The sequence below is a fragment of the Elephantulus edwardii genome, unplaced genomic scaffold (genome assembly GCF_000299155.1).
Source record: "Elephantulus edwardii isolate Elephantulus edwardi_28Jun2011 unplaced genomic scaffold, EleEdw1.0 scaffold00047, whole genome shotgun sequence".
NCBI classification, from domain to species: Eukaryota; Metazoa; Chordata; class Mammalia; order Macroscelidea; family Macroscelididae; genus Elephantulus; species Elephantulus edwardii.
In genome coordinates this window covers 8,344,856-8,358,316 of record NW_006399797.1, presented here as the reverse complement: position 1 = coordinate 8,358,316, position 13,461 = coordinate 8,344,856, and the positions used below count along the sequence as shown (strand labels likewise).

At 40.8% G+C, this 13,461-nt stretch overlaps 1 protein-coding gene across 1 annotated transcript in view; it reads right to left on the bottom strand.

Annotated features, from left to right (window-relative positions):
* XPOT (exportin, tRNA) overlaps positions 1-8,322 on the bottom strand; it is a 56,940-nt gene extending 48,618 nt beyond the window's left edge. The window contains exons 1-3 of the mRNA XM_006886052.1: positions 8,127-8,322; positions 4,234-4,367; positions 1,999-2,081 (exon numbers count right to left, since the gene is read on the bottom strand). Coding sequence (XP_006886114.1) covers positions 1,999-2,081; positions 4,234-4,365 — 215 coding nt within the window. The 5' untranslated portion in view covers positions 4,366-4,367; positions 8,127-8,322. The remainder of the gene's footprint in view (positions 1-1,998; positions 2,082-4,233; positions 4,368-8,126) is intronic.
* Between the last annotated feature and the right edge of the window lie 5,139 nt (positions 8,323-13,461).

The window sequence follows — 13,461 nt, the reverse complement described above, 5'->3', positions numbered from 1 at the left end:
GTAAAAGTCAATTCCTATTTACTCTAAGGCATATATACAGTAGATGGTCCTGAAACCAAATTTGACTACAACTTAACATTTATTTCCTGATAAAACAGTGACTAATAAATGATAACACAAAGAGCTCCAGCCAGCAGGCTATCTCTTAACATATATATACTTGTGCTCCCACCAAGTGAGGTGTTTGCTTACCACCAGTAGTTGTTAAACCAAGAGTCTCTATACTAGTCTTATTTCTTTTGTAAGGTTACTTTATTATTGTTGTTGTTATGATCACTTGTGACTCATAGTGACCCTATGTACAATAGCTCTGAATCCTGCTCTATCCTATGTCAACCTCATTGTCTCCGACATACCCAAGCCCATTATCCTAGTCAGTGAGTCAATCCATGCATCCAGGGTCTTCCTCTCTTGCGCTGTTCCTCCACCCTCCCTAAAAATGATGTCCCTCTCCAAGAACTCCTTGCAGCATGCCAAAGTATGTCAGAGGGAACTTCAGAATCCTTGCCTCCAACGAGCAGCCTGGTTTCACCGTCTCTAAGAAAAACCCGTTTGTTCTCCTAGAAGTTCATTCAATACTCTTCTCTAGCAACAAAGCTCAAAGGCATCAATTATTTTATCAGCCCTAGTCATTGTCCAGCTTTCTGATGCATAGCAAAGGTCATGGCCTGGATCAAGCACACCTTAGTCTCTAGACTGACATCATTGCTCTTCAGTACTCTAGAGAGCTCCCTAACTTTCCCAATGCAATTTGTCTTTTGATATTCTGGCTGCTATTACCAAGAGTGATGACTGTGGAGCCAAGCAAGCTAAAACTGTTAGCAATCTCAATCTCTTCACCATCTAGCATGTTGCCATCAAGTAGTGAGAATCTGTTTTCCTGATGTTGAGCTTCAATTCATATTAAAGGCTGCAGTCCTTGACCTTCTGTGGCAAATGCCTCAGGTCTTTCTCAATTTCAGCAAGCAAGGTTTGCCGTCTGCAGTAGGTTTTGATGAGTCTTCCTCCAATCCTAAAGTCATATTCCTCCTCATAGAGCCCAGCCTCCTGGATGATCTGTTGTGTGTATAGATTTAAAAGCTATGGAGATGAGATGCATCCCTGGCATAGTTTCCCTGATCTTGAACCAGGAAATGTTTTCTTGCTTTGTTCTGACAACTACCTCCTGGTCTAAGTATGGGTTTTGCATAAGCACAATCAAGTGTTCTGGGATTCCCATTCTTCTCAGAGTTAGCCAACACAATTAAATTCCTTTGCATAGGCAATGAAACACAGACAGACATTCCTCTGGTATAATTAATATAATATTATATTGATATATAAATATATATATATATACACACATACATATATATATAATTCTTATTTCTGTAAAAACTAAGATAAATAAAATGAAAAAAGTTCAAAGAAAAAAGTTACATTACAGGGAAAAAAAGAAACATAACAGACAGTCTGGGTCAGATAACCAATGCTTGGAAAAGAGATGGTGAATTTTTTTAGTTAAAAATTCACACTCAGTGTTCTTTATTCTCTTTGAGAAATGTAAACTGCAAAATTACTGTAAAAGTTGAACTAACAGTGTGATTAAAAGAGAAACAATGGTCATATATGCAAAGACTTTGGTCCAATATCACAAAATTAGTAACAAATGCTTATATTAAGTTTAAATGAAACTTAAGACACATCATTTGTGATTGTCTCCTATATTAGCATTTAAAATAACCAGTGCCAACAAGAGTAACAAAATTTCTACTACAATGTATCCAAGCTGGGATCTTCTATCAGCTATATAATATAAAGGATGATTTTACTAAAAAGTCAACTCTCAAATGTCTAATATATTGTTTCTTATTCTTCCCATTTGTACACTAGTTGATATAATTAATGTTTCCCCCCCCAAAAAAAAAACTCTTGAAAAAATGTCTGTGAAAGTAGTTTTCAAATACAATTAAAGTTCTAGCTAATTCACAAAAGTCATATAAATTACTTTTTAATTACCTGTATGTTCTCTGGGCCAAGGCTTCTGCACACACCTGCCAGGCATCTGGGGAAATTTTTAACTGTTCAAAATAGGCCAGAGCCTGTAAGAAGGCAAAAGGAGAAAAAAAAAATTGAATAATCTATTTCAAAGTCCTGCTAAGCAAGATATTCTGGAAGCATTAAATAAGACATTAAAGTTTTCTAATACACATACTATAGAGATTACCCCTAGGAGAAATGTTAAATAAAAAAGAAAGTAAATTCCTTCACTTATACAACTTGTTCTCTTATAACAAATGAGATAATACGCAAGTGCCTGTAGACTTCACTAGGTTACTATGACTGAGAGGGAACATATAAGTGCTCCTGTCAAGTACCCCCTTCTATAGGGACACTAGCGATGTAGTTCAGAGTTCTACTGCTTGCCCAAAGGCTTTGTCTTTCCAGGAGTCCATAAGAAGATTCTCAGAGAAAGATGGGCAGGTTCCTTCCATTGCAATTCCATTACAACCTTGGAAACCCAACAAGAGTTGGAACTAACTCAATGACAGTGAGTGAATGATACTATAAGGAATATGCAAGTGTAAGAAATGGTGTAGAAAGGGAGCACAAGCAGCCCAGTGGTATTGGAATTGCACTGCCAAGCCAAAGAGCAGCTGGTGGATTTGAACATTGTACCTTCGGGATTGCTACACAGCTTCTTGTCACTGGGCCACAAATCCTTGGAAATGCTATGGGGAGTACCACTCTGCCCTATAGAGTTACTATGCTTTGGAATCAATGGTGAACCAGTCACAGCTTTTTTCAGTAATTCTGCTATCCCCTATCTTTTACTACTTCTACGTGGCAACAGTCACTTCTACTACTTTTTATGGTACATCTACAAAAGACACAACCAAGAATAGTTGGCAGACAGTCATTAATCTATCCATAAAACTGGTAAAAGTTTACACTCCTAACTCCAACATCAAGACTAAAAAATTCACTTTTCCTAAAATTCCATCTTATTCATCCAAATTGATTCTGTTATTCATGTTGGTTAAATGGTCATCAAATTAACCCTGAATTGGCTTAGCACATGACTGTGATTACAGAACCCATTTTTCACAGATCAAAAGCATAACTTCATGGTACATTTTTTAAAAAATATGCCAGCTGCTGGAGTTTCACAGATTTCATAAAAATACATCAAAATAACAGGGAAAGGTATCTAACTATATCAAAAGCTTAAATAATTTTAAGCATGCAATGCCAAGCTAGCATAAAGCTACAGTTCCTTGATCCTTCGACTCTATGACCTAAGATTTTATGTTTAAAGGCTAAGGATAGTTAAATTCACAGAAAAGAAACTATCTATTAACAAAAAAACAGAGGCTTTCATGTAGTCTGAAAGGCAAAGTGAGTTGAAAAAACTGGTCAGTAGATATTCAAATCTCAATTCTTGCAATCTTCCTGCATGTAGAGAACAAGTTATTTAACAGCAAAGTCATGCACATGGTTCTATATCAAAACCAAATTGAGATTTTAAAAAATCTACTTTTTTCTGCTTAAAAGCAGAACAGAGTATGATAGTGAGATTTTAAAAACCCATTTAAAAAAACCTTTGCTATGCAGAAAGAAGAAAGAGAAGGAAATGGCTCTTTCACTTACACAGTACTTCAAGACGCCAACACATCTTTAAAACATTAATTACAAGCTTATTAAGACTCTTCTTTTAATCATTCAGCAAGTCATGATTATACTCAAGAAGTATTTTTAGTGGTTTCCATTTATCCAATACCTACCTCCTAACAGTGCCATGATATATGGCATATCATAACTTGTTATTTATATACTTGCTTGAACTAAATAACAAAGATGTTAAATAGCAGCAACATAGGTATTAAAAACTTTTAGATTAGGCTAAGCAATAGGAAAAAGAAATACACACATGTGATACTATTGAAACGCTCTTAAACAATCCTCTGAATTTTCATTTTCAATAATTAGAAATAATGATTGATATGACATAAAGTCCTGCACTGACATAAATTAATTTTTAAGTGACTCCTTTTCAGACAATTAAGCAGAAAATAAATCAAAGCGCTACTGCTTCTATATAAAGAGGATATCCAAATACTTCAAACTGGTATGTCTCTACTCATTTCTACCTAGTACTAGACCTTTATCATCAGATGTACCTTTTAAATAAGTTTTCTAATACAAATCTGTTCTAACATGTTTTTGAAAACTGATTAAACAGTCTAAACTTACCCTTTGTCTGAAGTCTGAGTCAGCATTTGGATTTAGCCCTAAAAGAGCCTGTTCATCCATCCCTGCTGCTATACTTGGACTTTTCTGATTATAATAGGTATGCCCGCTGATCCCACCAAAAAATCCACACATATCTGCAAACAAGGGGGGAAAAAAGCCAAGTTGAAAGAAAATACATATTTTAAAAAACTCCAGAATGCAAAGAAGTTTACATATATACAGTTTTTTACATATATACATAACTACTTTTTAAACTTTAAGAATTACAATTAAACAAACAAAATTTTAAGAGAAACTAAGTCTTGGAAGAATTGTTGTTATGTACCATTCAGTCAGAACCAAACCATAGCTGATCCTTCAGTGGGTTTATTGAGGCAGTAAATCACACAAGAGGAGACTGTCCCTCTTTCTCCCTCTAAGCAGCTGGTAGATTTGAACTGCAAGTCTTTGGGCTGGCACCACATTCCTTACCACTAAGCCACTAGAACTCCCCTGCCAATTTGCCACAGGGAGTTCTAGTGGTTCAGTTATAAATGTATTTACATGGCTGCTAAGCAAAAGACAGGCAGTTAGAATCATTAGCCAGACCATGGGAGAAAGGTATGTTAGCCTACTAAGGTTTAGGTTAAAAAGCTCACTCATTGCCTTAAAGTCAGAATGACTCATAGCTGACTCGCCAGCAGATTTTCAGAGGCTGTAAATCACCCAGGAATAGAATGTCCATCTTTCTCACTGAGATCAACTGGTGGGTTTGAATGCCCTTTGAGTGGTAGAACCACCCTTTACCCACCAAGTCAGCAGACCTCAGCCTGAGAAACCCTAAGGGGCAGTTCTACTCTATAGGAGTGAGAACTGATTCGCTGGCAATAAGAACCAAATAGTACAAGAAGGCAAATGAAGGAAGAAGAGTGAAAAATTGGCTGTCAGCTTTGGAACGGGCTGGGTTCCAAAAAATCTCCTTGTAGAGAACTCTACTCTCATCAGGAAATTGCACAAGCACATTTCAGAGAATGATTTTTAACAGTAAAGATGGACAAGTAATACTAACTACCTTTACTTAAAGGTATATTTAAAAAATTATTTTTCAGTCTGCAAAAATGCTAAACATGAACAAAACGAAGTGATAAGAATTCCAATAACCAACATGGTAGCCAGTTATCTTTGTTACTGTTAGCAGCTGTAGAGCTGGCTCTGACTTCCTGCGAGTCTATGTACAATTGCTGGCATGCTAGAGTCACTAGTGCCTCCCGACTCAGGGCAACTCATCTTCTAGCACATACAGGGCAGTATTTGTTGTGCTCCATGTTTTCCTTAGCTAGTTTTTGGAAGTAGATCACCAAGTCCTCATTTCTGTTTTGTCTGCTTGAAATCTGTCTACATCAGGTGATTCTGCTGTTTAACTCAAAGACCAGTAACAAAGCTCTCAGCATGAGAAACACCACTGAGGTGGAATCAATTACCTAGACACACAGAAATCATTAAAAAAAGAACTCCTAAACTTCAGTATTTCACAATATAAGGCCTTATAGCTCAAAGACACACATAAGCTCTAAAAGGCAACCTACTTTTTAAATTATATATATGTTTATCTGAGCAAATATCCAGCAATCTTTAAAACCCACATTCTCTTATATACCTGTGAGTTACAAACACCAAGTTTTAAAAATTTTCATTAAAAGAATAGGATTTAGTTTTCTCTTTTTAAGTAACTGTAACAAAAGAGATCAGACTGAAGCCTCACGAGACCCAGGGGCTAATGGATGGATGGGTGGGCTAAGACTTTTAAGAATAGAGAGGCCAGGATTATCTGATCCCCATACTACAGTATATTTTCCGACTCTCCTTGGACTTGCTTGAAACAAATCCTAAATTTGTTTCCAAGCAAGTCAGCTCCTTCTCTTATTATATTCTACAGACTACAGCAACGGCATGTAGTTCCCCATTATCCTCAAGACTAAGAAACACCTCTCTTCATTTTGCACCATAACTCAGCCAGGCAAGCAATACTCAATCACTAGTCTTAACCCAGGAGTATTTTACCTTTTATCTTTGCACACACTGCTCTTCTTATTAGTTAGTCCCTGGCCTGTCCTTCAAAACTCAGCTAAAAAGTCAACTCTCAAAGATCATTTTTCTGGGCCCCACTGTTCATCCCTCACAGACAGGATTATATCCTCCTAAGTTCTGCTATGCTTTCAGTGTTTACTGTTTGTTCTCCCTCACCAACCTATAAGGACAAAGACTGTCTTCAAAGTTCTCCATTACATATTCATTATATAATAGAGCATTGGTTTGGATTTGTAAAGGCATACATTTATATCCTGATCTTGTCATTTTAAACTAGGGGGCGGGGATGGGGGCACACAGACAATTTACAAAATCTGAGAGCCCTTTCTAGGAAACAGAAAAGACCACTGATCTCACACAGCTGTAAAGTATGTAAAGCATGCCTAACACACAGTAGGCCCTCAAGAGATTATAATCCATATCTAGGCAAAAAGGGAGGGGGAGGGGATTACTGAGGATTCTGGGTTTATCATTAAAATGTAGTGAATCAGCATTTTGAACTGATGAGGGGAAAAAAACAGTAAAACGTAGAGATCCTTTCCCCAGAAAATTGCACAATTTCAGAGTTTCTATGGATCTCAGAGTTCTAGGAACGACTTGAGGGGAAACTGCTTAAACTTCGTTAAATCCCTTTTAATCATATCACAGCAAACAGTCAAGTAGCTCTAACAAAAGCCACCGCCAATAAAACTGAAGAAACAAACTTGTTACAGTTGTCAGTTCTGTAAGGCTCACCCACGGAGAAGGTATTGACCCAGATAATCAACTTACAGTGGCACAAGGCAAAACACCTACATGTCTGCAAACTTCAAAGTTATAATTTGAGAAAGAAGGTGGATGACAACATTCCCATCAAAAGGTTGTGCATTAAGGTTATTTTAACACTTGAGGGTGCAACATAAACTGTTACAATGCAGTCAACCCTTCAACTGACGTATCTAGCGAAGCAACATACTGAAAACGTAAAAGTTCCAACGTTCCCCTTGCGGTTGTTGCAAGTCGTCCGTCCAGTCGCAACCGACCCACAGCTAACCCTCCAACAGGTTTTCAGAGGCAGCAGTAAGAAGAGAGACTGCCCATATCTCTCCCGTGGAACAGCTGATGGATTCAAACAGCATGCCATTGGGGACTGACTGCAACGCAGCTTCTTACCAAAAAAAAAAAAATTCTGAAAAAATTCCTTCACCTCTACTCTAGTTCAGAGAAGAATAACGAAACCTTTCCGGCCTTCTAACACCACGCTGACAAGTCGTTTTAATACAATGTAAGTTGCCCCACTAACAACTAATTAGTACTTTCAGAAAGTCGTTTTTCTGTTACGGAGGAACAACACACTTATCTACTGCAAACTCGATCGGAAATTAAAATAAATGGAGTGTCCATGCAGATAAGACTACTACACAAAAATAACACTTTCCCTCTTTTTGGTCCTGGGCGGGGGTTGGGGGGTGGCTAATGAAGTTTAAGGTCCAAGAAGCTCAAGTAACTGATGGGACCCGCTACAACTGTTCCGAATGGAACAGTACCTTGCCCACCTTTCTCCTCGCATCCCTCCCCCAAAGGAAGCCTCGTGGCAATTCGGGTGATGAAACACCCGGCAACGGGCGGCCACGCACCAGAAATGGGTTCAGCAGCTTCGGCCGCAGCTCCTACCCACACCCACTCTGCCACCCAGCCCCGGGGCGCGCAGCCATGGAGCAGCCCGTGTCCCTCCCTGATGAGACTGGTGGCGGAGCTCCCATGAGCCCTTCCGCTCCGCCAACTTCCACGCAGCCTCTCCCCAAAATCGCCGGGTTGGATTCCCCTGTCCCCGAGCCCCTAGTCACCTTCACTATCACTCCATCCCGTCTCTCCGCCTGCACTCCCGAAGGCCAGCTAGCGAGGCAGAGCAGCGCCGCACGCAGGGAACGTGCAGGGTGGTCCTGGTCCTTGTCGCCGTCCTCCTCCGCCACCACCGCAGCGCTAACGCCAGCGACGGAGCTGGCTGGCCGGAGCCGCGCGCCTCTCGCCTCTCCGCGTCGCTGGTGCTGGTCTCGTAGAGCGTTGAGTGGGTGCCCCAGTAAAGGAAAGAGTGGCAGGGCCAGCCAACGCCGCCAACGCCGCTGAGTCAGCGCAAAGCACGATCCGGAGTCGGCGCCGCGCGGGCCAGAGTCAGAGCCTCATGCAGAGTACACACGGCAGCTCGCGGGCCGGAGCCGGACGCCTACAACTCCCAGCATGCTCCGCTCGAGAGGCACTTCCGGGCGGGCGCCGAGGGAGGGCTCGGAGGCTCCCGCGGGGGCGTGGTCGCCGGGACCTGTGGTGCATGCCGGGATGGGGTATCCGGCCTATCGCCCTGCCTGCAGTCCCCGAGTGCCTGCTGGCGTCTGCGCCAGGGCCCAGGCTCAGGCTTCAGGTGTGCTTCGCCACCTGCAGGCAGTTGGTATCGTAGTGTTCCGAGAGACCGAAACTACGTTGTTGTGGCTCAAACCACGTGAGTTAGTTGTTTAAACAAACTCTCTTCTGTGGCCCCCCACTTATCAAGGAACGTGAGGACATTTCTAAGAGCACTGAAAATTTTTTAAATTCCATTGGCATTTCGTCAATCATGAATATAACGAGATATTTAGGAAGATTTAGTCTTACATTTCTTTCATGGCTCTGTTATTTTGTCCTTTTATTACTCTTTATTAGTGCTTAGATGTGCAGTTGGCTCAGGCTAGAATCCCTTGTCCACTGCTCACTAAATGCTAACTTCAGGCACATTACTTCTTGTGTCAATTTGTTCCATCGAGTCAACTTCAATTCATAGCGACCCAGTGTACAACAGCTCTGAACCCTGCTCTATCCTGAGCCAATTTCATCGTCTCTGACACACCCCCATTATCCCATTCTGAATCAATCCATCTCATCCAGGGTCTTCCTCTCTTGCACTGTTCCTCCACACTCCCACGCGTGATGTCCCTCTTCAATGACTGACTAGTCCCGCCTTGCAACATGCCCACAATTTATCACATGGAGCTTCAAAGTCTTTGTCTCCAAGGAGTAGCTTGGTTTCACCCTCTCCAGGCTGAACTTGTCTTGGAAACAACCCAAATGCCCATCAACAAACGAATGGGTGGAGAAGCTGTGGTATATACGCACAATGGAATATTATGCTGCATTGAAAAACAAGGAACTCATGCAATATTATTCAAAATGGGTGACCCTGGAGGACATTATGCTGAGTGAGGTATCTCAGTCACAAAGGGACAAATGCTATATGGTGCCACTGTTGTAGAATGAGGCTGACATCAGGATGAGGGTAAGACTGAGAAAAACTGGATGAAATATGTTTACGGCATTGAAGTCTTTGGGGGAGAGAATATTTTATATTTTAGGGCATTATGTTTATTGTAAGAGTACGGAATGAGGGTTGCAGAGTGGATTATATTTGGGGTTGGGGGATGTGTGTGGGGGATTGCGTACCAATGAGGGAGTTTTTCTTTTGCATTTGAAGGAGAGGAGCAAACGGGGGGATGGGGAGTGGGGGGGGGAGAGGGGTGCAACAATGAATGAATGGAATTCCAAAATCTCTGTAGATGTTCATTGAAATGAAAAATAAAGAAATTTTTTAAAAAAGAAAAGTAAAAGGAAAAAAGTCCATGGTATATTCAATACTCTTCTTCAGCACCACAACTCAAAGGCACCGATTCTTCTATCATTCTTAGTAATACTCATCTGAAAAATAGGCTTAATAATAGTACTGACTTCAAGGGAAGTGAACTAATAGATGCATTTGACACACAGTAAGGGCTCAATAGCGTCTTGGTAGTACAGTGGTTAATTACTTGCTCGCTGACCAGAAGGTGTCAATTGGACCCATCAGCTCACTCAGCGGAAGAAAGATATGGCTGTTTGTTCCCTAAGGACCAAAGCTTTGGAAGCACTATGGGTCAGTAGTCTTTCTGGTGAGGTGACTTTGAATCAATCTATGGCAAAGGGTTTGGTTTTTAAGCACTGTGTGTTAAGTTTGGGGTTTAAAAAGATATTTTTAACAGTGTAGTTTATTTTGCTCAGTAGTTCCAAACTAACACCCACTCTTGTTGTCATAGTTAGGATCAAAGGACCAGATTGTTATGTGGAAATCAGTGTTACAAGAAGATGAAAGACGCAGATTCCATTGTTAACTATTCAATATGTACTAATTACAGATTAGGTTTTAGTGTATTTACAGTGGTCTCAAGCACAGCAATGACAGAACTGAATGCAGTTAATGAAACAACAAGGTTATCCTGGAGAGGGTGAAACCAGGCTGCTCCTTGGAGGCAAGGATTCTGAAGCTTCTTCTGACATACTTTGGACATGTTGCAAGACAGCATCAGTCCTTGGAGAGGGACAGCTCAGGAGAAGAAGACCCTCAATGAGATGGATTGATTCAGTGACTGGGGTCATGGGTGTAAGTGTGCCAGAGACAATAAGATTGGCACAGGATAGAGCAGGGTTTAGAGCTGTTGTACATAAGGTCGCTATAAGTCGCAGGTGACTCAACAGCACATAACAATAACAACGTATAGAATGGCTACCACTGCCCCAAGCCATGGTATTTTGCCGCCACATTTTCTGTGATTCCTGCCTGCCTTCATTTCTCCATCCTCTCCTTCCTAGAATTTTCTATGTTTTATCTTTAGAAAATGTAGCTCTTGTGATCATGAGTGACGGTTGTTAAGTGCTGACTGAGTATCTTGTATTATTGTTCACCTCATAGATCTGTCTGTTTGGCTGAAAGTTGTACTGTTGTTACTATTGTTTACCATCAAGTTGGAACTGAACCAAAGTTGACCGTCTAGCAGGTTTTCAGAGGCAGTTAAATCACACGGGAGGAAATTGCCCATCTTTCTCCTGCATAGCAGCTGGTGGACTGCATGCCCTTGGGATTACACTCAACTTCTTGCCATTAGGCCGCCCGCCAGAGCTCCCTGAAAGTTGTACTACAAGGATGAATTCCGTTCTACCAATCTCCACTATTGTAAGGTGCTTTAGAGTGGAGTATGACTGACTCATAGGGATCCTATGAACAATAGACATGAACCCTGTCCTATCTTGTGCCATCGTCATCATCTCTAATATACTTCAGCCCATTGCTCCCGTCACTGTGTCAGTCTATCTTGCTGAGAGTTTTCTACACTTTCACTGACCTCTTCACATAATGTCCCTTCCCAAAGAACAGCCCCTCCTAACTATAGACCCAAAGTTTGTCAGAGCTTTACCATCCTTGCCTCTAAGGAGCACTCTGACTGCACTTTCTCCAGGACTTACTTGTTTGGTTTTATGGGAGTCCATAGTGTTCCTCCAACACCACAACTCAAAGACATCTATTCTTCTGTCATCCTTATTCAATGTAAAGCCCTCAGATGCACAACAAGTGATTAAAAAGACTGTGGTTTCTATGAGGTGCACCTCAGTCTTTTAAAATGACATCATTACTCCTCAGTACTTTGGAGAGGTCCCTAAATAGCAAACTTTCCCAGTGTGATACATCTCCTGAGTTCCTGACTGCTAGTACCAAGGACTGAGTATCCAAATGGGATGCAGTCATTGACAATTTCAGTCGTTAAGCCATCTGTAGTGTTGTTGCCCATCAAACCAGTGGTGAGAATTTTTGTCTTCTTGATGTTGAGATATAATCCACATTCAAGGCTGTAGTCTTTGATCTTCTGTAGCAAGCACTTCAAGTTCTCACTTTAAGCAAGCAAGTTGGTATCATTTTGATAATGCAGGTTGTCGAGTCTTCCTCTTATGATGCCATGTTCTTCATAAAGTCTAACTTCTCAAATGATATAGTTAGCATACATATGAGAGGGTATGGAGAAAGGACTCACCCCGATACACCCTTCTGATTTTAAACCATGCAGTGCTTGCTCCTTTATTCTGGATAGCAACTTCTTGGTCTAGTATTGGTTTCATATGAGCATAATTAAGTATTCTGGGATTCTCATCCTTTGCAATGATCCACACAGTCAAATATCTTTGCATAGTCAATAAAACACATTCTTTTGGTATTCTCTGCTTTCAGCTGAATTCAGCTGATATAAATGATGATGATTCTGATGCCACAGCCTCTTCTAAACCCAGCTTGCAATACTGGCCATTCTGTGTCAGTGTACTGTTATAGGCCTGGACAGTGTTGTGATTCTGAGTTGTGTTGTACTTTGCCACCATCCAAAGTCTTCTATTGTGACTCCTTCCAGAGCAATTTGAAGTGGTCCCTTCTGATTCTTCTGGTTTCAGGGCTGTGGAAATTGAAGATCACTAGCTTCAAGGGTGGTCTGGACTAATTGTTTCCAAGTATTTTTCATTTGTTTCATATGCATATGAAAACTAGACAATTGCAGAGTAGAACTTTAATGAGTTTCCTGGGTATAATCTTTTTGGGAATAGATCATCAGAGCTTTCTTCTCTAGGTTTTGTGGGTGGATTCAAGCTGTCAACGTTCTGGTTAAGTAGCCATGTGTTTAACTTAGGCTTCCCAGTAAACAGAAGTAAGACAGATGTAAATAGAGAAGACTAATACTGTAATACTGGTGGAGAATATTTAGTATGTTGTGGACAGTTAGGAAAAAAGAGCAGATTTATCTTAGAAGAAGTACAGCCAGAATGCTCCTTAGAAGCAAGGTTGATGAGATTTGTTATTTTGACCATATTATCAGGAAAGCCCTGTATGATATCATGATAGCTGAAATAGAGGTTCAGGTAAAAACAAAAAGAATCTCAATAAGATGGGTTGACACAGTGACTAACAATTAAGGTGAAACATGTAGTGACTGTGACTCCAGGAGGACTGGGCACTGTCCTTTTCAGCTGTCCACAGAGTCATTGAGTTGGGACCAACTTTATAAATACTTATTTTTATTATTATTTGAGTGAAGTATGTAAGTTTTTTACTCAATCATTCATACAGAGTTTGTTTTATAACATTATTATAATACCCCAAAAGGGTCATTCATTCAGTATTCTGCCTATGTTGTTGTTGTTATGTGCCATCGAGTCGTTTCCGACTCATAGCGACCCTATGCACAACAGCTCTAAACCCTGCTCTATCCTGCGCCATCCGCACCGCCTCTGACACACCCATCCCAATTACCCCAGTCACCGAATCAATCCATCTCATAGAGGGTCTTCCCCTCCTGCATTGTCCCTCAA